Below are 25,413 nucleotides of genomic sequence, written 5' to 3' on the forward strand. Positions count from 1 at the left end.
CTCCGTGCCAGGGTGGCCTCCGTGGATTTCCTCATAGTACTCGTTTCGCAGGGTTACGGGAATGACCACCTTGTGACCCTTGACAATTATTCCGTCCCGTAACACCAGTTCGTCACGGACCAGGAAGTAGGGTCGTATTTCAAGTGGGGTGCTGGAAGGCTTGTTTGGCCACCCACCTCTTATGACGGAGGTCAGCAACTGTGAGGTTTTGTCTGCAGCTGTGTGTTGGGCAAGGTGGTGCAGATGATCAGTGGGCACGAACAAGACCTTCAGGACCGAGAATTCGTCCTGTTCACTGGTGGTGCGCGGGGCTATGGATAGCGTGTCTGCGATGTGCATGTCTTTACCTTTTTTGTAGACAATGCGGAAGTCAAATTGTTGCAGCTACATCATCATTCGCCGTAATCGAGCTGGGGCAGCATGGATAGGCTTGCTCAGGATGGTGACGAGTAGCTGGTGGTCGGTCTTCACGTGATGGTTTTGCCAAAGATAAAGTCTTTAGATTTTGAGCAGGCAAAAACTACGGCGACCAGTTCCTTCTCTTTCTGAGCATAGCGTTGTCCAGTTTCGGTCAGGGCGAGTGATGCGTGATGCGTTTCAGGGGGTTGAGTTTAAAATTAATATCTCTGGCACGGTTCGGTATTTTTTTCAGGTTGGCGTTATGCTCAGTCACGTCACGACCATATACCAGGATGTCGTCAACAATGATGGCATACGGATATTCTGCGAAGAGTTGTTCCATTGCGCGCTGAAAGACTTCGCTAGCAGAGTTGATACCAAAGGGCATTCTTAAAAACCTGTAGCGGCCGAATGGTGTGGCAAAAGTTATTAGGGCAGACGATGTTCGGTCCAGCGGTATTTGCCAGAAAGAGATTTTTGCATCGAGGGCGCCAATCTGTGCCGCTACGTCCTCAGTAGTTCTCATCGGATAGTGTTGCCGTTTTGATTGCTGTGTTTAAATCTTTAGGGTTTAGGTGCAGATGAGTAATTATTTCTTATCCTTATGTGTGGCGACGACCATAGTGGAGACCCAGTCCGAGGGTTCACTGACCTCGGCAATGACTCCAATGGAGATCATACGCTTGAGCTCGGTGTGTATTCTCTCCCGCATGCCTTGGGGCACAAACTATTGGGGTGACAGCATGATCCACAGTTGATCTACAGTTGAAATCTCCCATAACAACCTTAGCATTACCTTCGCGACAAGCCAATTTTAACCTGAACCAACTTGCACCCTACGTCCAGGCTACTGTTTGGGGTCCTGTAGATTAGTCCCATTAGGGTCTTTTTACCCTTAGTTCTATCCATACTGACTCCACATCTCCTGTTTCAATGTCACCCCTCGCAAGGGACAGAATTGGGAGGGGAGGGGGTGGGGGAAGGGGGTGGTGTGGAGGTGGTGGGGTGGGTGGTGTGAGGGAGAGGGACTCCACTCAGCGGCCACAGCACAACACAGCACCTCCCGACTGCACACAGCGTCTTTCACACAGTGGCTTTCACACGGTTTTTACCCGACTCCACACAGCGGCTTTCCCAACTCCACTCTTGCAGACTCAATCAGCATGGCTTATTTACTCAGCCCTGCCTCCGGGGCTTTATTCTTCAGCGGGTGCTGGAAGGGGCGTTACCTTCATTACCTTCAATACACATTGCTTCTATATTACCCACTAAATGTAATGCAGAAACCTGCATTGATTTAATCATCAATCAAGATTTAATATACATGGTTGGCCCGGCTCATTAGTTTACGCACATTCTTGGTCTCTGCACCCTGCAAAATTTGTACGATTAACAAAGTATACAATGCCATGATATTACACAGTGCAGTGCTTGCCATCTGAGTGTTTTGGTTTACTGACAGGTGAGAAGACCAATCTGCTGATCTCACAATGTTTAAATCTTTATAACGTTTCTCATATTTCACTGATGGTGAAATTTGGTGTCTTGGAGCAGAGGAGAACGGTGAGTAAAGTGGCAGAAGAATCCTAGCGATATAAGATAGCGTTTTTGTGCAAATCTATTTACAGACCGGAAATAGTCAGGATGAGAGTTTTAGTAATAGTATAGAAGATAGATGGGCCAAAGGTGAGCAAATTGGACTAGTGTAGATGGAACAGCTTGGTCGGCATGAACGAGTTGGGCCGAAGGGCCTGTATCTGTGCTGTAAGACTAATGCTCTTGTTTTGGAAAGAATATACTTGACCATGACTATATTTTGCAGGCTGTGGTAATAAAACTACAACTACCAGTAGGATTGTTGGTGGGACCAACGCAGAAAATGGCGAGTGGCCGTGGCAGGTTAGCCTGCAGATCGGGGGGCACGTTTGTGGTGCCTCCATCATCTCCGACCGATGGCTCATCTCTGCCGCTCACTGCTTTGAAAGGTAATTTCACTCATGTCTTCATTCAGATCTCCATTCACAGCACCAGCGCAAAACCCCCAACAATGATTGGCACTTGGTGTGGGTCGCACTTTGGACGCTAGAGATTTTCATGGAAGTTTACTCATGCAACTCCTAAAGTTCTTGCTCACCAGACATAGGAGCAGAATTAGGCCATTCGGCCCATCGATTCTACTCCGCCATTCAATCATGGCTGATCTATATCTCCCTCTCAACCCCTTCTCCTGCCTTCTCCCCATAACCCCCGACACTCGTACTAATCAAGAATCTGTCAATCTCCACCATAAAAGTACCGAAAGACTTGGCCTCCACAACTGTCTGTGGCAAAAAAATCCGCAGATTCACAATCCTCTGGGTAAAGAAATTCCTCCTCATCTCCTTCCCAAACGTACATGCTTTTATTCTGAGGCTATGACCTCTGATCCTAGACTGTCCCACTAGTGGAAACATCCTCTCCACATTCACTCTTTCCAGACCTTTCACTATTCGGTAAATTTCAATGAGGTCTCCCTCATCATTCTAAACTTCAGCGAGTACAGGCTCAAAGCCATCAAATAATTTTCATATGTTACCCCTGTCATCTCTGGTGTTTAAGAAGGAACAGCAGATGCTGGAAAATCGAAGGTAGTCAAAAATGCTGGAGAAACTCAGCGGGTGAGGCAGCGTCTATAGAGCGAAGGAAACAGACAAAGTTTCGGGTCGAGACCCTTCTTCAGACTGATGTCGAGACCCTTCTACAGACTGATGTCGAGACCCTTCTTCAGACTGATGGGTGGAGTTGGAAGAAGAAAGGAAGAGGCGGAGACAGTGGGCTGTGGGGGAGCTGGGAAGGGGAGGGGAAAGAGGGAGAAAGCTGGGACTACCTGAAATTGGAGGTCAATGTTCATACTGCTGAGGTGTAAACTACCCTACCTCCTCTCTCCGAATTGTCAACTTTGAAGAAGTTCTCCTTCTCCCTCCGAAGCCAGTTTAACAACCTCCTCTCTCACTGGTCCTCCTCTGTGATTCCCCCTTCCCTCCAACTCTACGACCACATCCTAACCCAGACCCGTCACCACAGCTACGTTTACTTTCTCGGGGCTTGCCTGTACCTCCATTTTGTACCTCATGGTTTCCAGCTCCAGTTCCCTACCTCCCAGTTCGGACTCAACCCAGACTAATGATGCCGACTTGCTATCTCCTGCCTTACACAGCAGTTTTCTGTTCTGGGCCTCCTCCAGGGCCAGAATGAGGCCCACTGTAAATTGGCGGAGCAGCACCTCATATTTCACTTGGGCAGTTTACACCCCAGTGTATAAACATTGTCTTCCAATTTCAGATTGCTTTCTCCCTCTTTCCCCTCCCCTTCCCAGCTCTCCCACAACCCACTGCCTCCGCCTCTTCCTTTCTTCTCCCCCCCCACCACCCACACATCAGTCTGAAGAAGGATCTTGACTCGAAACGTTGCCTTTATCCTTCGCTCCATAGATGCTGCCTCACCTGCTGAGTTTCTCCAGCATTTTTGCCTTCCTGTAACCACTGGGATCATTCTTGTAAACCTCCTCTGGACCATTCTGTTTCTGTGAAGATAGACACAAAAAGCTGGAGTAACTCTGCAGGTCAGATAGCATCTCTGGAGGAAAGGAATAGGTGACATTTCAGGTTGGGACTGGTCACATATTCATTTTCTCCAGAGATGCTGTCTGTCCCACTGAGTTAATCCAGCTTTTTGTGTCTATCTTCACTTTAAACCAGCATATGCAGTTCCTTCCTACATATCCTGTTCCTGTACTGTATTGTTCTATGTTCTATGTCCATCTGATGAGCATTCACACTTGTATAACTTGTCCTGCAAGCCTCATGTACTCCAATCCATTCCCTCCACAGATGCTACCTGACCAGTTGAGACCCTCCAGCACTTTGTGTTTTTCTGAAGATTCCAGCCCCTGCAGTTCCTTGTGCCTCTGCTCCCGTCCTTGCCATCCCTTGCCATTCTCAGCATCCTTCCATCCATCCTGCTTGTAGCTGTGTGAATGCCACATCAGAGTCATAGAGTGATCCAGCGGCCTATATACCACATCTGCACTAGTCCCACCTGCCTGCGCTTGGTCCATATCCCTCTAAACATGTCCTATCCATGTACCTGTATAACTGTTTCTTAAACATTGAGATAGTCCCAGCCTAAACTACCTCCTCCGACAGCTTGTTCCATACACCCACCACCCTTTGTGTGAAAAAGTTACCCCACAGATTCCTATTAAATGTTTCCCCCTTTACCTTAAACCCATGTCCTCTGGTCCTCATTTCCCCTACTGTGGGCAAGAGACTCTGTGCATCTACTCAATCTATCCCTCTCATGATTTTATACACCTCTATAAGATCACCCCTCATCCTCCTGCGCTCCAAAGAAATAGAGACCCAGCCTTCTGAACCTCTCACTATAGCTCAGGCCCTCAAGTCCTGGCAACATCCTTGTAAATTTTCTCTATACCTTTTACTGCTTGACAACATCTTTCCTATAGCACGATGCTCAGAACTGAATTATTTGTCCTTCTTTGTTTGAAGACGTAACGACCCAACCCGCTGGCAAGTGTACATGGGATCGGTGGAATTGGGGACAGGCACCAGACGAGACATCAGACGAATCATCGTCCACCCCGAATATGCATTGAACACCCCAAAAGACTATGATGTTGCTGTCCTGGAACTGTCCAGCCCACTCAGCCTCTCCAGTGTCATCTACCCAATCTGCCTCCCGTCCAGTGAACAAGTGTTCCCCAGCGGCCAGCAGTGCTACATCACAGGATGGGGCGCTCTCGCTTACGAAGGTACGGACTACTGTGGATGAATTGAGTACATAGTGACCACTCGACAACTAAACGTTGCAGAGTCGCAGAGTAGCAGAGACGAATTTATTTAAGAATAAGGGGTAAGCCATTAAGAACGGAGATGAGGAAACACATTTTCTCACTGAGAGTTGTGAGTCTGCGGAATTCTCTGCCTCACAGGGCGATGGAGGCTGGTTCTCTGGATACTTTCAAGAGAGAGCTAGATAGGGCTCTTAAAGATAGCGGTCAGGAATGTGGGGTGAAGGCAGGAACGGGGTACTGATTGGGGATGATCAGCCATGATCACATAGAATGGCGGTGCTGGCTCAAAGTGCCAAATGGCCTATTCCTGCACCTATTGTCTATTGTCTATTGACACAGAGACACAGAGTAGAAACAACCCTCCAGCCCAACTTGCCCAAGCTGACCATCATGCCCCATCTACACGAGTCCCACCTGCCTGTTTGGTCCATATCCCTCTAAACCTGTCCTATCCATGTACCTGTATAACTGTTTTTTTTTAATGCTGTGATAGTCCCTGCCTCAAGTACACCCTGTGGGGGTTGAGGAAACATTGCTGCTTTGTTCCGTGCCCTGAGTGAGGCCATTTCTGGGATAGCACCAGGATTGTTGGGCCGATGGGCCTGTTTTCCTGGCTCTGTGACTGCACGACACAACATTTTATTCAAATTACTTTTCTGCACACTGATTAAAAGGACGTTACTCCCAGATCTCCCTGTTGTCCAACAGTGTCCAGTCTCCACCTTTCACTGTGTCGGCCCTGCCCTCGTTTACACACCAAATTGCAATACATCACACTTGTCAGAGTTAAATTCCATAAACCATTCTTACCTCATCACCTCCTCACGACATTGTGACGACCAAAGATACTAGAGGAGCATCTTTGGTGACGACTTCAGGACCACGTGGTGATGTCTGGAAGTAGAAGTTTCTCCGATGCATGCCTGCACAGGTGCAGGGGCACCTGATATATATGTTTCAATCGGCCAGCATAGACGTCAGCCAGCATAGACATAGACACATCAAATTGCAGCGCTCACTGCGCAAGTCCAGGCTTTGGCAGCCCAGCTGAGCCATCCCCGTTTCAGGTTTAACGCAAACCTTGAGGGTCGGGGCCGAGGCGACGGCCAACACATTTGCCGGTAACACCAGAGATTTGGTGCAGCAGCCTGGTCGTGTCAACCTCCTTGTTCCTTCTACAAATATCAATGCCCAGGAAACATAGAAACATAGAAAATAGGTGCAGGAGGAGGCCATTCGGCCCTTCGAGCTAGCACCACCATTCATTGTGATCATGGCTGATCATCCCCTATCAATAACCCGTGCCTGCCTTCTCCCAATATCCCTTGACTCCACTAGCCCCTAGAGCTCTATCTAACTCTCTCTTAAATCTATCCAGTGGCTTGGCCCCCACTGCCCTCTGTGACAGGGAATTCCATAAATTCACAACTAACTGGGTGAAAACGTTTTTTCGCACCTCAGTCTTAAATGACCTCCCCTTTAGATGACCTCCCCTTTATTCTAAGACTGTGGCCCCTGGTTCTGGACTCGTCCAACATTGGGAACATTTTTCTTGCATCTAGCTTGTCCAGTCCTTTTATAATTTTATATGTTTCTATAAGATGCCCCCTCATCCTTTTAAACTCCAGTGAATACAAGTCGAGTCTTTTCAATCTTTCCTCATATGATAGTCCCGCCATCCCAGGGATCAATCTCGTGAACCTACGCTGCGGAATTTATTTCAGTTCCTCTACCCCACTTAGATCCTCTGTTCTCCAGTACATCTGAGAGATTATTTGTGTCTTCCTTAGTGAAGACAGATCCGAAGTACCTATTCAACTCTTCTGCCATTTCCTTGTTGCCCATAATAATTTCACCTGTGTCTGCCTTCAAGGGACCCACATTTGACTTTGTTATTCTTTTTCCCTTAACATATCTAAAGAAGCTTTTACTGGCCTTCTTTATATTCCTGGCCAGTTTCCCCTCGTACTTCATCTTTTCAGCCCGTATTGCCCGTTTTGTTTCCTTCTGTGCCCTATGAAAGATCCCAATCCTCTGGCTTACGGCTACTCTTTGCTGTGATATACATCTTTTCTTTTAGTTTTATTCTATCCTAACTTCTCTTGTCCGCCACGGTTGCCTCCTACTCCCCCTAGAATCTTTCTTCCTTTTTGGAATGACATGATCCTGCGTTTTTGCCCAGAAATTCCTGCTCTTGCTGTTCCACTGTCCATTCCTAAACACCAGGGAATACATCCAGTCTCCAGTCCCCTGTGCTTAGTGACTCCCCATCTCGGATCCTGGCCAGCTTTCCCTCCTCATGCCTTCTCATTCCTTCATCAGTTCATGTTCAACTGACATCACTGACATTTCCGATTCCACCCGCTAATGTTCTTCCAGTCTCACCATTGCAGATTAAAAACATCTATTCTGATGCCAACATCCAAGCTCATCCCTTTCACCTGGGGGCCCCCCCTCGTCATATTCCTTACCACTGGCTTTACATAACTTCAACATTTTCTGGTCCTTCTCCAACACTAAATCCCTGGAATTGCCTAACCTCCTGGCGGTTCCATTTGGGGTCCGAAACCAAATTCCAACTTAAGAATCTATCTCGGAGGCCAACTACTTAACTCTCTTTCTGGGGCTATCTATAATGAAATCCAACCTGAATTCCAATTCCCCAACCTGCATCAACCCAGTCTACCTGCTACATAAGAAATCCCCCATGTGGAGGTCTTTGTACAATGCCATCTTTATCACTTGGGGTCTGAACCAACACTACCATTTTTCCCCGGCTCTACAGCTGCTATTGAAATCCCCCTGACTCAACCTGGCAGCCAGTCCCTGTTACCTTTGTTACATGCCAGTTTTAACTCCTGGTGCAACTTACACCCTACATCCGGGCAACTATTTGGGGGTCTGTAAATAACGCCAATTAGTGTCTTCTTGCCTTTGCAATTCCTCAACTCAATCCACAGTGACTTGACCTTGTCAGTCCCTATGTCTTCCCTCTCAAGGGACTGACCAGCAGAGCTACCCCCCCTCCTCTGCCCACCTGCCTGTCCTTTCTATAGGATGTATAACCCTGAATATTAAGTTCCCATGCCCGATCCTCCTGCAGCCACGTCTCAGTAATCCCCACAACGTCATATCTACCAACCTCTAACTGAGCCTCAAGCTCATCTACTTTACTTCTTATATTTCGTGCATTCATATACAATACTTTTATTTCCTTACACATCTCACCTTTAACATCGATCCCTATTACACTTGGCCATACTCTCCTATCCCTTTCTGAGCTTCCTTTCCCATTAATTCTGGGATCATTAACTATCCCTTTACTCTCTTTTCCTTTAACTCCATCCTCGACTATCCCATTTGACACCCCACCCTCCTTATTCAGTTTAAAACCACCCGTGTAGCAGTGGCAAACCTACCTGCCAGAATGCTGGTCCCCCATCTGTTAAGGTGCAATCTATTCCTTTTGTACAGTTCCCCCTTACTCCAAAACAGATCCCAGTTATCTAAGAATCTAAATGCAGTATAATGTGGATAAATGTGAGATTATCCATTTTGGTGGCAAAAACAGGAAAGCAGACTATTATCTAAATGGTGGCCGACTAGGAAAAGGGGAGATGCAGCGAGACCTGGGTATCATGGTACACCAGTCATTGAAAGTAGGCATGCAGGTGCAGCAGGCAGTGAAGAAAGCGAATGGTATGTTCATAGCAAAAGGATTTGAGTATAGGAGCAGGGATGTTCTACTGCAGTTGTACAGGGTCTTGGTGAGACCACACCTGGAGTATTGTGTACAGTTTTTGGTCTCCAAATCTGAGGAAGGACATTATTGCCATAGAGGGAGTGCAGAGACGGTTCACCAGACTGATTCCTGGGATGTCAGGACTGTCTTATGAAGAAAGACTGGATAGACTTGGTTTATACTCTCTAGAATTTAGAAGATTGAGAGGGGATCTTGTAGAAACTTACAAAATTCTTAAGGGGTTTGACAGGCTAGATGCAGGAAGATTGTTCCCGATGTTGGGGAAGTCCAGGACAAGGGGTCACAGCTTAAGGATATGTGGGAAATCCTTTAAAACCGAGATGAGAAGAACTTTTTTCACACAGAGAGTGGTGAATCTCTGGAACTCTGCCACAGAGGGTAGTCAAGGCCAGTTCATTGGCTATATTTAAGAGGGAGTTAGATGTGGCCCTTGTGGCTAAGGGGATCAGAGGGTATGGAGAGAAGGCAGGTACGGGATACTGAGTTGGATGATCAGCTATGATCATATTGAATGGCAGTGCTGGCTCGAAGGGCCGAATGGCCTACTCCTGCACCTAATTTCTATGTTTCTATGTTTCTAAATCCCTGCACCCTGCACCAGTTTCTCAGCCACACATTCAGGTCCCGTATTTCCCTGTTCCTGCTCCCGCCAGGAACTGGAAGCAAACCGGAGATAACAACCCTGGAGGTCCTGCTTTTCAGCATTTTTCTGAGCTCTTTAAAGTCACGCTGCAGAATATTCATCCCCTTCTTTCCGACATCGTTTGTGCCGACATGCACTACCACTTCCGGATGTTCACCTTCGCCCTTGAGGATTTTCTGCACTCTGTGCATGACATCCTGGATCCTGGCACCAGGAAGGCAGCACACCATCCTTGAATCTTGTCTGTTCCCGCAGAAACCCTTGTCCGTACCTCTCACGATGGAGTCTCCAACTACAATGGCGTTGCCTGACTTTGGCCTCTTTGGTTTTGGCTCAACAGCCCTATTTGCTTCGCAAGCCAGTCCGCCACTCAGTGTGATAACGTCTTCTGTCCCGACAGCTTCTAAGTGGGTGAACCTGTTCACAAGAGGCACAACACCCGGGGACGTTTGCATTCCATGCTTCCCTCCCTTTCTCACCATCACCCACATTCTCTCTTCCAGTACCTTAGGTGTAACAATCTTACTGTAGGACTTGTCGAGGAACGACTCAGTTTCTCGGACGAACCTGAGGTTATCCACTTGCTTCTCCAGTCTCCCAACACGATCCTTCAGGAGCTCTACCTGGATGCACTTCTCACATTTGTAGCAGCCAGAGACACCAGCGGTGTCCTTGACCTCCCACATACTGCAAGCATAACACTGAATCAGCTTGCCTGACATCTCCTTCTTTCGTCTCTCCCTCTCCAGTGTTTTGCGAAGCCTCCTCTCCTCAGCCTCCTCGCCAAAGACTCTCGAGCCGAAGACTTACACTTTTCTCACAGGGCACCTCCCTCACAGGACACTTCCATCACAAGGCCGCTCCCTCACTGCTACTCCCTAAGAGCCGTCTTGCTTATATTTACTGCTAAATTGCCTAATTTACCAATTTACAAACCAAATTCCTCCGTTTTAAACTGTTTTCCCCCTCTGACTCACTTCTAACTCTCCTCCCACCCGAAACAAAGAGGCCCCGCAGTAGAGGCGACTGCTGCCAGTTGGAAAACTAGCCAATGCCTTTTTCTCACTGACCGCCTCTCGGGTATGCAATATCTCATTGACTCCGGCCTCGAGTTATCGGTTGTTCTTCCCAGTTCCCAAGAGAGTTTATACCCGAAACCTGGATGCGTTCTCACTGCTGCGAACAATTCTAACATATGGACATTCGGTCAGAAATCAGTCATGCTCGACTTCGGTCCGCAGAAAACGTTTTGCTGGATTTTTACAGTTGCCGATGTATCAAAACCTATTATCGGAGCGGATTTTTTTTTACACTTTTCTTTGCGAGTGAATCACCGCGTGAGTGATTGCTGCACTCGTGCACAGGTGAACTGCATCTGCCGTCTGGCAATGACTATCTCTCACCTTACCAGCCACCAACCCAGCACCGGCCCATATAAGGAGGTACTGAAACAATTTCCGCAACTCATAACTCCGTCTTACTGGCATAACGATATCAAACATTCTGTCACGCATCATATTCAAACACGTGGCCCTCCAGTTTCAGCAAGAGTGCTCAGATTACCCGTGGATTGCCTCAAGGTGGCAAAGGCAGAATTTGAGCATATGTTGAAGCTCAGGAACATCCGCAGGTCTAGTAGCTGCTGGGCATCACCTCTTCACATGGTCCGGAAGAAGTCTCCTAGAGATTGGCGAGTCTGCGGCGACTACTGTTCACTAAACAATGCCACTATTCCAGATTAAGACAGCATCCCACATTTGCAGGATTTCTCTGCAAGCCTACAGGGTAAGCGGGTGTTCATAAGCATCGATCTCGTGCGTGCCTATCATCAAATTCCGGTTGAGCCTGCCAATATTCCCAAGTTAGCCGTGGTCAATCCGTTCGGGACGTTCGAATTTCCATGGATCATGTTTGGTTTACGGAACGCAGCACAATCCTCCCAGCGTTTCATGGAACACGTATGTATTCTCCGGCCTCGATTTCATCTACGCTTGCATCGACAACGTGTTGGTAGCGAGCTCCAGCTAATACAAACACAGGGAACACCTCGGATTACTGTTCCGGCATCTCTACAAATATGATATTGTCATTTACACGAACAAATGCATGTCTGACGCTCGCAAACTCACTTTCCTCAGTCATCGCGTGACGGAGAACGGCATCCTGCCCAGTGAATCAAAGGTGCAGGAGATCCAAAATTACCCAGTGCCAAATTCGTTAAACCAATTATGGCGATTTTTGGTGATGATGAATTTCTACCGCAGCTTTCTACCGAGCGCCGTAGGTTCCCATTAACCCTTGACCAACTTACTCAGAGGTTTGGACAAATCATCTTCAAAGATTGAGTTTACCCGAGGATGCAGTGCAAGTCTTCAACGCCACTAAGAGGACTCTCGCCGACGCAACTATGCTGGTCCATCAGAGGCCAAATTCCTTATTCTCACTCACCACTGATGCCTCCATCAACGCCCTGGGAGCCGTCATGGAGCAGTGAGTCTATGGCAGGTGGGAGCATCTGGCATTCTTTTCGGCAAAACTATCACCCACTCACGTGAAGTACGGTACATTCGGGCGAGAACCTTTGGCTATGTACATCACCGTCAAGCATGTCCGCCATCTGTTGGAAGGCCGTCCCTTCACTATTTATATGGATCACCAACCACTCACTTACACTGCTCGTACAAGTGTGGGAGGTATTCACTGCGGGAAATCCACCACTTGGACTTTGTTCTGCAATTCTCCAGTGACATCAGGCACGTTGAAGGAAAAGCAAGTCCGGCTGCTGACGCCCTAGCAAGACTGGAGATGGAAGCCCTGAATGCGGCCACAGTCATCCATTTTTATGCCAAGGCTCAGATACAGCATACTGATCCCGATCTGATCCATTAGCACCGGATGCATACAGCCCTAAAATTGGAAGATGTCCATCAGAGGCCCAATGCCTTATTTTCACTCACCACTGATGCCTCTGTCAATGCCGTGCGAGCTGTCATGGAGCAGAGAGTAAACAGCAGGTGGGAGCCTCTGGCATTCTTGGACATGAGAGAAACCATCATATGTAACACTTCCATTGGCAAACCTAGGCCGTTTGTGCCTGGGTCGATGCGTCGTGAAATTTTCAGCGCGCTGCACAACTTATCACATCCGGGCAAGAAGGCGACGATAAAACTAATCTCCGGACGTTTCATTTGACCTTTCATCAAGCGGTATGTTGGATTATGGGCAAAGACTTGTCTACCGTGTCAACAATCCAAGATCTCCAGACGCACTTGGACCCCTTTCGGCGAGTTTCTCGATCTGAACACTCGTTTCGAGCACGTGCACCTGGACTGAACGGTTGCCTCTGGTTCTGCTTGGCATTCGTACGGCGGTGAAAGCAGACCTAGTCAGATGGGAACAGCGCCCACAGGCCCCCAGCCAGTGTGGAGAATCAACGCTAACTCCAGCTCAACTCTGCCTGTCTCGCTGGGTTAACCTACAGCTCTGGACAATCAGGAGTGACGGCCCAGGCTTGCTGCCAGCGTGGAGAGGCAGCACTAACTCCAGGGCTCCGGGCTGGTGTCCCATCAGTCCAGGCAGGCAGAGTTCAGCTGGATTTAGCGCTGCTTCTCCGAGCTGGCTGTGGGCCTGTGGGCGCTGCTCCCATCTGACTCCCGATGTCTCTGGCCACCTCCGGACAGAAAAGGGGGGGGGGGGGGGCACTCCCCGCACACAACACAATTCTACACACACTAGCGACAATCTTTTAACAATTATTTATACCAAAGTCAATCAACCTACAAACCTGGATGTCTTTGGAATGTGGGAGGAAATCATAGCACCCAGAGAAAACCCACGTGGTCACAGGGAGAACGTGCAAACTCTGCACAGACAGCACCCGTAGTCAGGATGGAACCCGGGTCTCTGGTGCTGTGAGGCAGCAACTCTAACTCTGCGCCACCGTGACGCCTTGTTCTCCACAGATGCTGCCTGACCCGCTGAGTTACTCCAGCACTCTGTGAAACGTCACCTATCCATGTTCTCCACAGATGCTGCCTGACCCGCTGAGTTACTCCAGCACTCTGTGTATAACACAGGTAATACCTTTATCCAATGTACTGCTGCACCTCAGTGATGTGACGACTTTAGTGTTTAAATTGTTTTTTCCAGGATACTTATCCAACATCCTACAAGAAGCAGAAGTGTCGGTTATTGATGACCAAACATGTAGGAATGCCTACGGATCCATTATCACTCCGAGAATGCTGTGTGCTGGTGTATTAACGGGAGGAGTAGATTCATGTCAGGTACCCATACCATTTTATTCACATAGACCGAGTAAAAATGATGTAGATTCTGTGTACATTACTGGCAGCAATGAGTGACTTCAGCAAGTAGCTTTAGTTTATACAAGACCAAGTGGGACCTGTTGGGTCCCGTCCCCTCAATGCGCGGTTGCGGGTGGGAGGGGGGAGGGGCAGTCTGCAGCCACACCCACTAACCACCCCCCCCACCCACACATATACACACTAACCATACCCCTTAATATTATATGAATATTATTCATTCATTCCTTTTACCCCATCCCCACCCTATCCACTCACGCATAACCCCCAACTCGCAGATGCGGCTAAGGATGGAGAGGGGGTTGGGGCAGAGAGAGCGAAGGGGTAGAGGGAGGGAAGGGGCAGTGGCAGAGGGAGGGCAGGGGCAGGGTCAGAGTCAGGGGCAGAGGGAGAGGGCAGAGGCGGAGACAGAGGGCAGAGAGGGAGTGGGATGGAAAGAGCGGGCGGGTGGGCAGAGAGGGAGGGGGTTGTAGTTTGAGGGGTGGGGGGGGGAGGGGTGCGCGGCGTCACAGAGGAGGGCTGGTTCCCGAACGCAATACTCTCTCGCTCTAGCTCCAGGCTCTGCTTCAGCCCAGGTCCAGGTCCAGTCGCTGGGCTCAGCCTGTCCACCATGCGCTGACCTGGGGCAAATGCGGCGTCCGACTTGCTTGTTCTTTCTGCGTCATTTAAATAACCGTGGGGGGGGGGGGGTGACATCACCAAATTCGTGCAGTTTCCTGCCACTTCAAGCAGGGTGCAAGGCCACCAAATTGAAGTGCAGTTTCATACGACTTCAAGCAGGATGCAATGCCACCAAATTCAAGTGCAGTTTCAGACCACTTCAAGCCGGGTGCAAGGCCACCAACGATAGAGCCGTGACCTCTCCCTCCACCATCTTGCAGAGACTGAGCCACGCCCACACTTCCAGGTTTTATAGTTCCTGCCTCCCTCCCTCCTTCATGGCATGATTGACAGGAGAGAGAATCTCAACATTTTTTAAACACTAATAACTCTTTTATTTTTCATCGATGGGAAAAATCCGTAGCACCTCATGAGCGGAGGGGGACTGAATAAGTTGGCCAAAAATTACAACTGTATGTGATAGCGTTTTTTCTAAAATCAATATACAGCGCAAACAGGAAGTCGTCAAGTTTAGACTTTTAATTATATAGTAGACAAGGCAACTTTTGCATTTTCAAACCAAGTTTTTCAATTAGGCAAGCAACTTTAGAATTTCAAACCAAAGCACACCCTAGCATTTTCAAACCAAAGGCAACTTTAGCATTTTCAAACCAAAACACACTTTTGCATTTTCAAAGCACATTTTCAACCCACATTAAGGGCACTGACAGGTCAGTAAAACCACTCACAGTTTAGTAGACATATGTTCAGTGTTATTCACAGCTCAGACTGAGAGATGTGACCCTCTCGCTCCCCCATCTTGCAGAGAACTGAGGCACTTCCACACTTCTGGGTTGCATAGTCCCTCCCCCTCCCACCAGAACAGGCACGGCCTTCATGGAGTGATTGACATGAGAGAGAATCTCAACATTTTTTAAACATTAATAAGGCTTTTATTTCTCATCGATGGAAAAATCCTCTTGTCCTGCCCAGATTTGGGGAAGGTGGGACCTGTACAGAAAGGATGGGTTGCACTTGAACCCGAGGGGGACCAATATCCTAGCGGGGAAATTTGCAAAGGCAGCTGGGGAGACTTTAAACTAGAATGGTTGGGGCAAGGGACTCAAATAGCGAAAGGTAGTAGACAGAATGGGAGGCAGGAAGCAGAAATGGGAAGCACTCGGACACAAGAGGAGAAAGAAAAAAAATGAAATAAACAGAGAATAAGAGACGGGGGTTTTCTTAAATGTGTATATTTTAATGCTAGGAGCATTGTAAGAAAGGTGGATGAGCTTAGAGTCTGGATAGACACCTGGAAGTATGATGTTGTGGCGATCAGTGAAACGTGGTTGCAGGAGGGCTGTGATTGGAAACTAAATATTCCAGGATTCCGTTGCTTCAGGTGTGATAGAATTGGAGGGGCAAGAGGTGGAGGTGTTGCATTGCTAATCAGGGAATATATTACAGCAGTGCTTTGGCAGGATAGATTGGAGGGCTCATCTAGGGAGGCTATTTGGGTGGAATTGAGAAGTGGGAAAGGTGTAGCAACACTTATAGGGGTGTATTATAGACCGCCAAACGGGGAACGAGAATTGGAAGAACAAATATGTAAGGAGATAGCAGATATTAGTAGTAAGCACAAGGTAGTGATTGTGGGAGATTTCAACTTTCCACACATAGACTGGGAAACACATTCTGTAAATGGGCTGGATGGGTTGGAGTTTGTAAAATGTGTGCAGGATAGTTTTTGCAGCAATACATAGAGGTACCTACTAGAGGAGGGGCAGTGCTGGACCTCCTGTTAGGAAATGAGACGGGACAGGTGGTGGAGGTATGCGTTGGGGAGCACTTCGGGTCCAGTGATCACAATACCATTAGTTTCAATATAATTATGGAGAGGGTCAGAACTGGACCTAGGGTTGAGATTTTTGATTGGAGAAAGGCTAACTTTGATGCGATGCGAGATGATTTAAAAGGAGTGAACTGGGACATTTTGTTTTATGGGAAAGTTGTAGAAGAGAAATGGAGGATATTTAAAGGGGAAATTTTAAGAGTACAGAATCGTTATGTTCCTGTTCAGTTGAAAGGAAACAGTAAAAATTGGAAAGAGCCCTGGTTTTCAAGGGAAATTGGACATCTTGTTCGGAAAAAGAGGGAGATCTACAATAATTATAGGCAGCATGAAGTAAATGAGGTGCTTGAGGAGTATAAGGAATGTAAAAAGAATCTTAAGAAAAAAATTAGAAAAGCTAAAAGAAGACATGAGGTTGCTTTGGCAAGTAAGGTGAAAGTAAATCCAAAGGGTTTCTACAGCTATATTAATGGCAAAAGGATAAGGAGGGATAAAATTGGTCCATTGGAGAGACAGAGTGGACAGCTATCTGCAGAGCCAAAAGAGATGGGGGAGATATTGAACAATATTTTTTCTTCGGTATTCACCAAGGAGAAGGATATTGAATTATGTGAGGTAAGGGAAACTAGTAGAGTAGCTATGGATACTATGAGGTTCAAAGTAAAAGAAGTACTGACACTTTTGAAAAATATAAAAGTGGATAAGTCTCCAGGTCCTGACAGGATATTCCCTAGGACATTGAGGGAAGTTAGTGTAGAAATAGCCGGGGCTATGACAGAAATATTTCAAATGTCATTAGAAACGGGAATAGTCCCCGAGGATTGGCGTACTGCGCATGTTGTTCCATTGTTTAAAAAGGGTTCTAAGAGTAAACCTACCAATTATAGACCTGTTAGTGTGACTTCAGTGGTGGGCAAATTAATGGAAAAGATACTTAGAGATAATATATATAAGCATCTAGATAAACAGGGTCTGATTAGGAACAGTCAACATGGATTTGTGCCTGGAAGGTCATGTTTGACTAATCTTCTTGAATTTTTTGAAGAGGTTACTAGGGAAATTGACGAGGGTAAAGCAGTGGGTGTTGTCTATATGGACTTTAGTAAGGCCTTTGACAAGGTTCCTCATGGAAGGTTGGTTAAGAAGGTTCAACTGTTGGGTATAAATGCAGGAATAGCAAGATGGATTCAACAGTGGCTGAATGGGAGAAGCCAGAGGGTAATGGTAGATGGCTGTTTATCGGGTTGGAGGCAGGTGACTAGTGGGGTGCCTCAGGGATCTGTGTTGGGTCCTTTGTTGTTTGTCATGTACATCAATGATCTGGATGAAGGTGTGGTAAATTGGATTAGTAAGTATGCAGATGATACCAAGATAGGGGGTGTTGTGGATAATGAAGAGGATTTCCAAAGTCTACAGAGTGATTTAGGCCATTTGGAAAAATGGGCTGAAAGATGGCAGATGGAGTTTAATGCTGATAAATGTGAGGTGCTACACCTTGGCAGGACAAATCAAAATAGGACGTACATGGTAAATGGTAGGGAATTGAAGAATACAGTTGAACAGAGGGATCTAGGTATAACCGTGCATAGTTCCTTGAAGGTGGAATCTCATATAGATAGGGTGGTAAAGAAAGCTTTTGGTATGCTAGCCTTTATAAATCAGAGCATTGAGTATAGAAGCTGGGATGTAATGTTAAAATTGTACAAGGCATTGGTGAGACCAAATCTGGAGTATGGTGTACAATTTTGGTCGCCCAATTATAGGAAGGATGTCAACAAAATAGAGAGAGTACAGAGGAGATTTACTAGAATTTTGCCTGGGTTTCAACAACTAAGTTACAGAGATAGGTTGAATAAGTTAGGTCTTTATTCTCTGGAGCGCAGAAGGTTAAGGGGGGACCTGATAGAGGTCTTTAAAATGATGAGAGGGATAGACAGACTTGATGTGGACAAGCTTTTCCCTTTGAGAATAGGGAAGATTCAAACAAGAGGACATGACTTCAGAATTAAGGGACAGAAGTTTAGGGGTAATATGAGGGGGAACTTCTTTACGCAGAGAGTGGTAGCGGTGTGGAATGAGCTCCCAGTGGTAGTGGTGGAGGCAGGTTCATTGGTATCATTTAAAAATAAATTGGATAGGCATATGGATGAGAAGGGAATGGAGGGTTATGGTATGAGTCCAGGCAGGTGGGACTAAGGGGAAAAAAAATTGTTCAGCACGGACTTGTAGGGCCGAGATGGCCTGTTTCCGTGCTGTAATTGTTATATGGTTATATGGTTATATGGTTAGATGTGGAGGATTCTGAATAAGGTGGCCAAACCTCACAGCCGTAAGTGGTAGCTTCCAGTGGAAGTGGTGGAGGCAGGTTCGTTGGTATCATTTAAAAATAAATTGGATAGGCATATGGATGAGAAGGGAATGGAGGGTTATGATATGAGTGCAGACAGGTGGGACTAAGGAAAATAATTGTTCGGCACGGACTTGTAAGGCCGAGATGGCCTGTTTCCGTGCTGTAATTGTTATATGGTTATATGGTAGCGTTTTTTTCTAAAATCAATATGCATTGCAACAGGAAGTGGTTAAGATGAGACTTTTAGTAATATAGATAGATAAGAGAGCTATAAAAGAGCACCAGAGACCCTGGTTCTATCCTGGCTAGGGGTGCTGTCTGTATGGAATTTGTATGTTCTCCCCGTCACCGCATGGATTTTCTCCGGGTGCTCCGGTTTCCTCCCACATGCCAAAGATATGCAGGTTTGTCGGTTAATTGGCTTTGGTAAATTGTAAATTGTCCCTAGTGTGTGTGGGATAGTATTAGTGTGCGAGGATCGCTGGTCGGCGTGGACTCGGAGGGGCCCATGGCCTATTTCAACTCTGTAACTCTAAAGTCTAAATATGACATATATACGGTATTTGTATTCAACAAACATAACGGACAATCATGTACATACAGAAGTGGCAGACGAGGTGTACTGGAATTAAAGCCGAGATGAGGGGTTTATTTAACGGTGGGGGTAGTGGAGGTGGGTGGGCGGTTGGTGGTGGCGGTTGGTGGGGGCGGTGTTATAGGAAAGATATTGTCAAGCTTGAAAGGTTTCAGAAAAGATTAACGAGGATGTTGCCAGGACTCGAGGGCCTGAGCTATAGGGAGTGGTTGAATAGGCTGGGTCTCTATTCCTGGAAGTGCAGGAGGATCAAGGGTGATCTTATAGAGGTGTATAAAATCATGAGATGAATAAATCGGGTAGATGCACACAGTCTGTTGCCCAGAGTAAGGGAATCAGGAACAAGAGGACATTGGTTTAAGGTGAAGGGGGCTAGATTTAATAAAAAATCTAAGAGGTAAGATTTTTACACAAATGATGGTGGGTGTCTGGACTAAACTGCTGGAGGAGGTCATTGAGGCAGATGCCATGCAAAGTTTAAGAAATATTTAAATGGGTCGATGGATAGGACAGATTTAGAGGGATATGGGGAAATTTGCCAGCTAGTTGTGCCGAAGGGCCTATTTCCATGCTGTATGTGTCTGTGTGTCTGTGAGTCTATGTGTGTGTCTGTGTGGCTGTGTGTCTGTGTCTATATCACTATCACTCAGTCACTATCACAGATGTGGGGGCTTTGGCGAGGGTGCAGAGGAGTTTTACGAGCAGTCTGGCTGGCCGAGAGGGTATTAGCTACTGGGAGTGGTTGGACAGACATGGATTGTTTTCTCTGGAGCTTTAGAAGTTGCGGGGAGACCTGAGAGAAGTTTCTAAAGTTATGAGAGGCATAGATACGATAGACAGTCAGAACCTTTTCCTAGAATGGGATATTAAGATACTTGAGGACATAGGTTTAAGTTGAGAGGTTCAAAGTTTAAAGGAGATGTGTGGGGCAAGTGTTTTTCACGGAGGGTGGTGAGTGCCTGCAACGTGCTGCCGGGGGTGGTGGTGGAGGCAGATACGATAGTGGTGTTAAAGAGGCTTTTAGATAGGTACCAGGCGTGTGCAGTCGGGGTATGCAAGGTAGTCTGACTAAAATTATAAAAAGGTACTTATTAAATGTAAATAGTAAAGATTTCTAATTCATTTACTAAATTCAGTATTTATTATTAAATGGTTATTATTTTAATAATGGATCTTATGTGGTCCTATTTCTCCCGTGCCTTTTATCCGCAATACGTGTAATACACGTAACTACGTACAACTGGCGTGCCGTGGACGCTGCTTCAAGCCTTCATGTACAACCGGCAATAAAAGCAGCAGAAATCCTGCCTTTACACGGTGGACTGTGCACAAGGTGCTGCGCACGCCCACAGGAGAGGAGACCGATCTCCGCATGCGCGGTTTCACCATTTTCTGCGCGTGCGTTGATATTTAAAAGTCAACTGACAGCCCAGGGCCTACCCCGAGTAATTCCTCATGGCACGTGCCTGATAGGCTCATGGATATGCAGGGAATGGTGGGATATGGATCACGTGCAGGTTGATAATGGTCTTGGCATCATGTTTGGCACCAACATTGGGCCGAGGAGCCTGTGCCTGGTCTGGACTGTTCTGTCCTATGATTGAATGTAAAGGAGACGTTATTTTGTAACGGGTGAAGCAGCTCACGAGCTGAGGCTCAGTCACGTGTTCACTCAATGTCCGCCACTCACACTCTACACAGCGGCTGTGGAAAGCATCTTGTCCGGAAATATCACAATCTGGTGTGGGAATTGCTCTGCCCAGGGCAAGAAGGCTCTGCAGAGAGTAGTACGTTCGGCCGAACGCACTATGGGAACTTCACTCGCCCCTCTGCAGGAACTATACATCAGGAGGTGCAACTCCAGAGCCAATAAGATCATGGGGGACCCCTTCCACCCCAGCAACGGACTGTTCCAGCTGCTATTGTCTGGCAAACGCCTCCGTTGCCATGCTGCGAGAACGGAGAGGTTGAGAAGGAGTTTCTTCCCAGAGGCCAATAGGACTGTAAACTGCTATCTCGCCAGAGACTAACTTTACTGTACCATTCTACTGCCTTTAATTGCTGTTTTTTTCCCTTTTTCCTTCTGCCCACAATATTTAATATGTAAAAGAATATGTGATTCTGTTCCATTCTGCTTGTTTGTTTGTTTGTTTGTTTTTTGCACAAAGTCCGTGAGCATTGCCACTTTTCATTTCACTGCACATCTCGTATGTGTACGTGATGAATAAACTTGACTTGACGACTGCCTTGCTTTGTCACAGGGGGATTCTGGAGGACCCTTGGCCTGCAGTGACTCGAGAGGAACCTGGTTCCTGGCGGGAATCGTCAGCTTTGGCGACATATGTGCTCGACCCGACTTCCCTGGCGTCTACACGCGTGTGACAGCCGTGAGAGACTGGGTGGAACAACAGACAGGGGTGTGATCCAGCCCGCACCCCCCCCCCCCCCCCCCGACGTCTCCCTCCCCCCCACCCCCCCCCCCCCCCCCCCCCCCACCACTGGGGTGCCCCCCGCAGACCGGGGGGGTGCGTGAACCAACCAGCACCTCACCCTGCGGTCTGCTCCACCCCCTATCTCTGGATCTGTCATATATTCACAGCTTACCCTTCCACATACCTCTAGTTTCCCCCTTCCAAGTCTGAAGAAGGGTCTCGACTCGAAATGTCACCTATCCATGTTCTCCACAAATGCTGCCTACCCACTGAGTTACTTCAGCACTCTGAAACGTCACCTATCCATGTTCTCCACAGATGCTGCCTGACCCGCTGAGTTACTCCAGCACTCTGTGAAATGTCACCTATCCATGTTCTCCACAGATGCTGCCTGACCCGCTGAGTTACTCCAGCATTCTGTGAAATGTCACCTATCCATGTTCTCCACAGATGCTGCCTGACCCGCTGAGTTACTCCAGCATCTTGTGTCTACCATCAGCATTGGAGTCTGCCCCTCAGTGTAAGCTCATTATTTTACACCTACAATGGTTTTGTTTCCTTTGAAAACTGATGTGAAATTTCAAACTAATTAAAGGTCGTTTTGACGTCAATCCTGATTCTAGAGTAATATTTAACACTAAAGTGGCGACTAAGTTATGATGTAACAAATATGCTCACCCCTCCTGCTGTGTAAAGGCTAATGATCAGATATAAACTGTAAATTATGTATTCCAATGATTATTTAACACAATAAAAGAAAGAAGTTGAATTTTTATATCAAAGCTGTTGTCTGTGCATTATTGATAATGTTATCTAATTAGAGTCAGTCATACAAAGTGGAAACAGGCCCTTCGGCCCAAATCGTGTGTGCCAACAAACATGCCCCATCTACACTAGTCCCACCTGCCCACTTTTGGTCCATACGCCTCCAAACTTTTCCCATCCATGTACCTGTCCAAGTGTCATTTAAATGTTGTCATGTAAAAGTGGCGACTGCGGAGGTTTATAGCCCCGACCACGGGTGAACAAGGAGGAGGACTGACTGTACTTTGTGCCTTCCACCACAGTGAAGAATGGTGTGGTGGATGTTTGTGATAAATTTTATTGTGTATTGTGTGTTATTTTTTGATTGTACCGCTGCTGGCAAGTTCATTTCACTGCACTTTGTTATGTATGTGATTGATTGATTGTTATAATACCTGCCTCGGGTACCTCCTCAGGCAGCTCGTTTCATATACCTACCATATATCCACTATGTGAAAATGGTGCCCTTCCGGTTCCTACTAAATCTTTCCTCTCTCATAGAAACATAGTAAGATAGGAGCAGGAGTTGGCCATTCGGCCCTTTGAGCCAGTACCACCTTTCAATATGGTCATGGCTGATCATCTAAAATCAGTACCCTGTTCCTGCTTTTTCCACATAACTCTTGATTCCGTTAGCCCTCAGAGCTAAATCTCCCTTGAAAACATCCAGCGAATTGGCCTCCACTGCCTTCTGTGGCAGAGAATTCCACAGATTCACAACTCTCTGGGTGAAAAAGTTTTTCCTCATCCCAGTCCTAAATGGCCTACCCCTAATTCTTAAACTGTGACCCCTCGTTCTGGATTCCATTTAAAAAAAGGGAACATTTTTCCTGCATCTAGCCTGTCCAATCCTTTAAGAATTTTATATGTTTCTATAAGATCTCCTCTCATCCTTCTAAATTCCATTGAATAGAATCCCAGTCAACCCATTCTTTCATCATATGCCGGTCCCACCATACCCGGGATTTGTTGGCGAACCTATGCTGCACTCCCACAATAGCAAGAATGTCCTTCCTCAAATTAGGAGACCAAAATTCCACACAATACTCCAGCTGTTGTCTCACTAGGACCCTGTACAACTGCAGTAGGACCTCCTTGCTCCTAAACTCAAATCCTCTCGCAATGATTGGCTTTCTTCAGTGCCTGCTGTACCTGCATGTTTACTTTCAGTGACTAATGTATAAGGACACCCAGGTCTCATTACACCTCCCCTTCTCCTAATCTGACACCATTCAGATAATAATCTGCTTTCCTGTTCTTGCCAACAAAGTGGATAACCACACATTTATCCACATCATACATGCATCTGCCCACTCACCCAACCTGTCCAAGTCACCCTGCAGCCTCGCAGCTCACACTGCCACCCAGCTTTGTATCATCTGCAAACTTGATGTCACATTTAATGCCCTCATCTAAATGGTTAATATATTATAAATAACTGGGGTCCCACCACTGAATCTTGCGGCGCCCCACTAGTCACTGCCTGCCATTCTGAAAAGGACCCGTTAATTCCTACTCTTTGCTTCCAGTCTGCCAACCAGTTCTCTATCCATGTCAATACCCTACCCCCAATACTGTGTGCTCTAATTTTACACACTAATCTCTCGTGTGAGACCTTGTCAAAGGCTTTTTGAAAGTCCAGATACACTACATCCACTGGCTCTCCCTTATCCATTCTAGTTATATCCTCAAAAAATTCCAGAAGATTAGTCAACCATGATTTCCCCTTCATAAATCCATGCTGACTTTGACTGATCATGTCGCTCACAGTTTAAACCTTTGTCATCTGATTCAAGATTATCCAACCCTGTTCTTTTTGCAGCAACGCCATCTTTCCCACAGCAGGGTGATCAAAACTGTACACAATCTTCCAAACGCGGCCTCACCAACCGTTTCTACAACTGTAACATTACATCCCGGCTTCCAGACTCCATATTCTGCCTGATGAAGGCCAGTGTACTGAAAGCCTATCTATCTGTGACACCACTTGAGAGGAACTACTCTATGTACCTGTTCTCCAAGATCCCTCAGCTCTACAACACCCCCCAGAGTCTTACCGTTCACTGTGAAATTTCTGCCGTGGTTTGGCATCCCAAAGTGAAACACCTTGCACTTGGTAACTGGACGGGGCATCGAAGGACGAGAAGCTGAAGTCAAGAAGTGGAAGCCAAGATACCGAATGGACATGACGCAGAAAAGCCAAATAACGGGCATGACGTCTCCGGGGACAAGATTTGTCCGAGACCTTGTCAGCGATTGGTCCAGACCCCCCCCCCCCCCATCACATCACTGGCCGGGGGGGACGGGAGGGTGGGGAGGGTTTTAAATTTACTTCACAGCTTTTGGACTTTCTTGAATATAAAATAAAACCCCGTGTGATTGGATCGCAGCAACTTGGAGTCACTGCCAAAGATCATAGAGCGGATTATTTTTGTAAGCGTTGATCTACCAAGAGGCTTGAATCTCTCTCATCTCTCTCTCGGTCTTTCTCACTCTCTCTCTCTCGCTCTCTCTTGGCATTCCCGTAATCATTTGCCGTTTTGCAAAGACAACTGCATCTGCAGTTCCTTCCTATTGAAGAAGAACCCTGGCCCGAAACAACTCCTAATCCATTCCCACCACCGATGCCGCCGAGCCCGCTGAGTTACTCCAGCACTCTGTGTTTTTTATTTAATTCTGAAATTGAAACATAGAAAATAGGTGCAGGAGGAGGCCATTCGGCCCTTCGAGCCAGCACCGCCATTCATTGTGATCATGGCTGAACATCCCCTATCAATAACCCGTGCCAGCCTTCTCCC

At 47.0% G+C, this 25,413-nt stretch overlaps 1 protein-coding gene across 1 annotated transcript in view; it reads left to right on the forward strand.

The window, feature by feature from the left end:
* LOC129693672 (uncharacterized) overlaps nt 1-21,821 on the forward strand; it is a 37,541-nt gene extending 15,720 nt beyond the window's left edge. Inside the window, exons 7-12 of the mRNA XM_055630459.1 lie at nt 2,222-2,384; nt 4,947-5,221; nt 11,197-11,347; nt 11,796-11,937; nt 13,683-13,943; nt 21,641-21,821. Coding sequence (XP_055486434.1) covers nt 2,222-2,384; nt 4,947-5,221; nt 11,197-11,347; nt 11,796-11,937; nt 13,683-13,943; nt 21,641-21,802 — 1,154 coding nt within the window. The 3' untranslated portion in view covers nt 21,803-21,821. The remainder of the gene's footprint in view (nt 1-2,221; nt 2,385-4,946; nt 5,222-11,196; nt 11,348-11,795; nt 11,938-13,682; nt 13,944-21,640) is intronic.
* Nucleotides 21,822-25,413: the final 3,592 nt, after the last annotated feature.

This window comes from Leucoraja erinacea, chromosome 3, assembly GCF_028641065.1.
Source record: "Leucoraja erinacea ecotype New England chromosome 3, Leri_hhj_1, whole genome shotgun sequence".
Lineage (NCBI taxonomy): Eukaryota > Metazoa > Chordata > Chondrichthyes > Rajiformes > Rajidae > Leucoraja > Leucoraja erinaceus.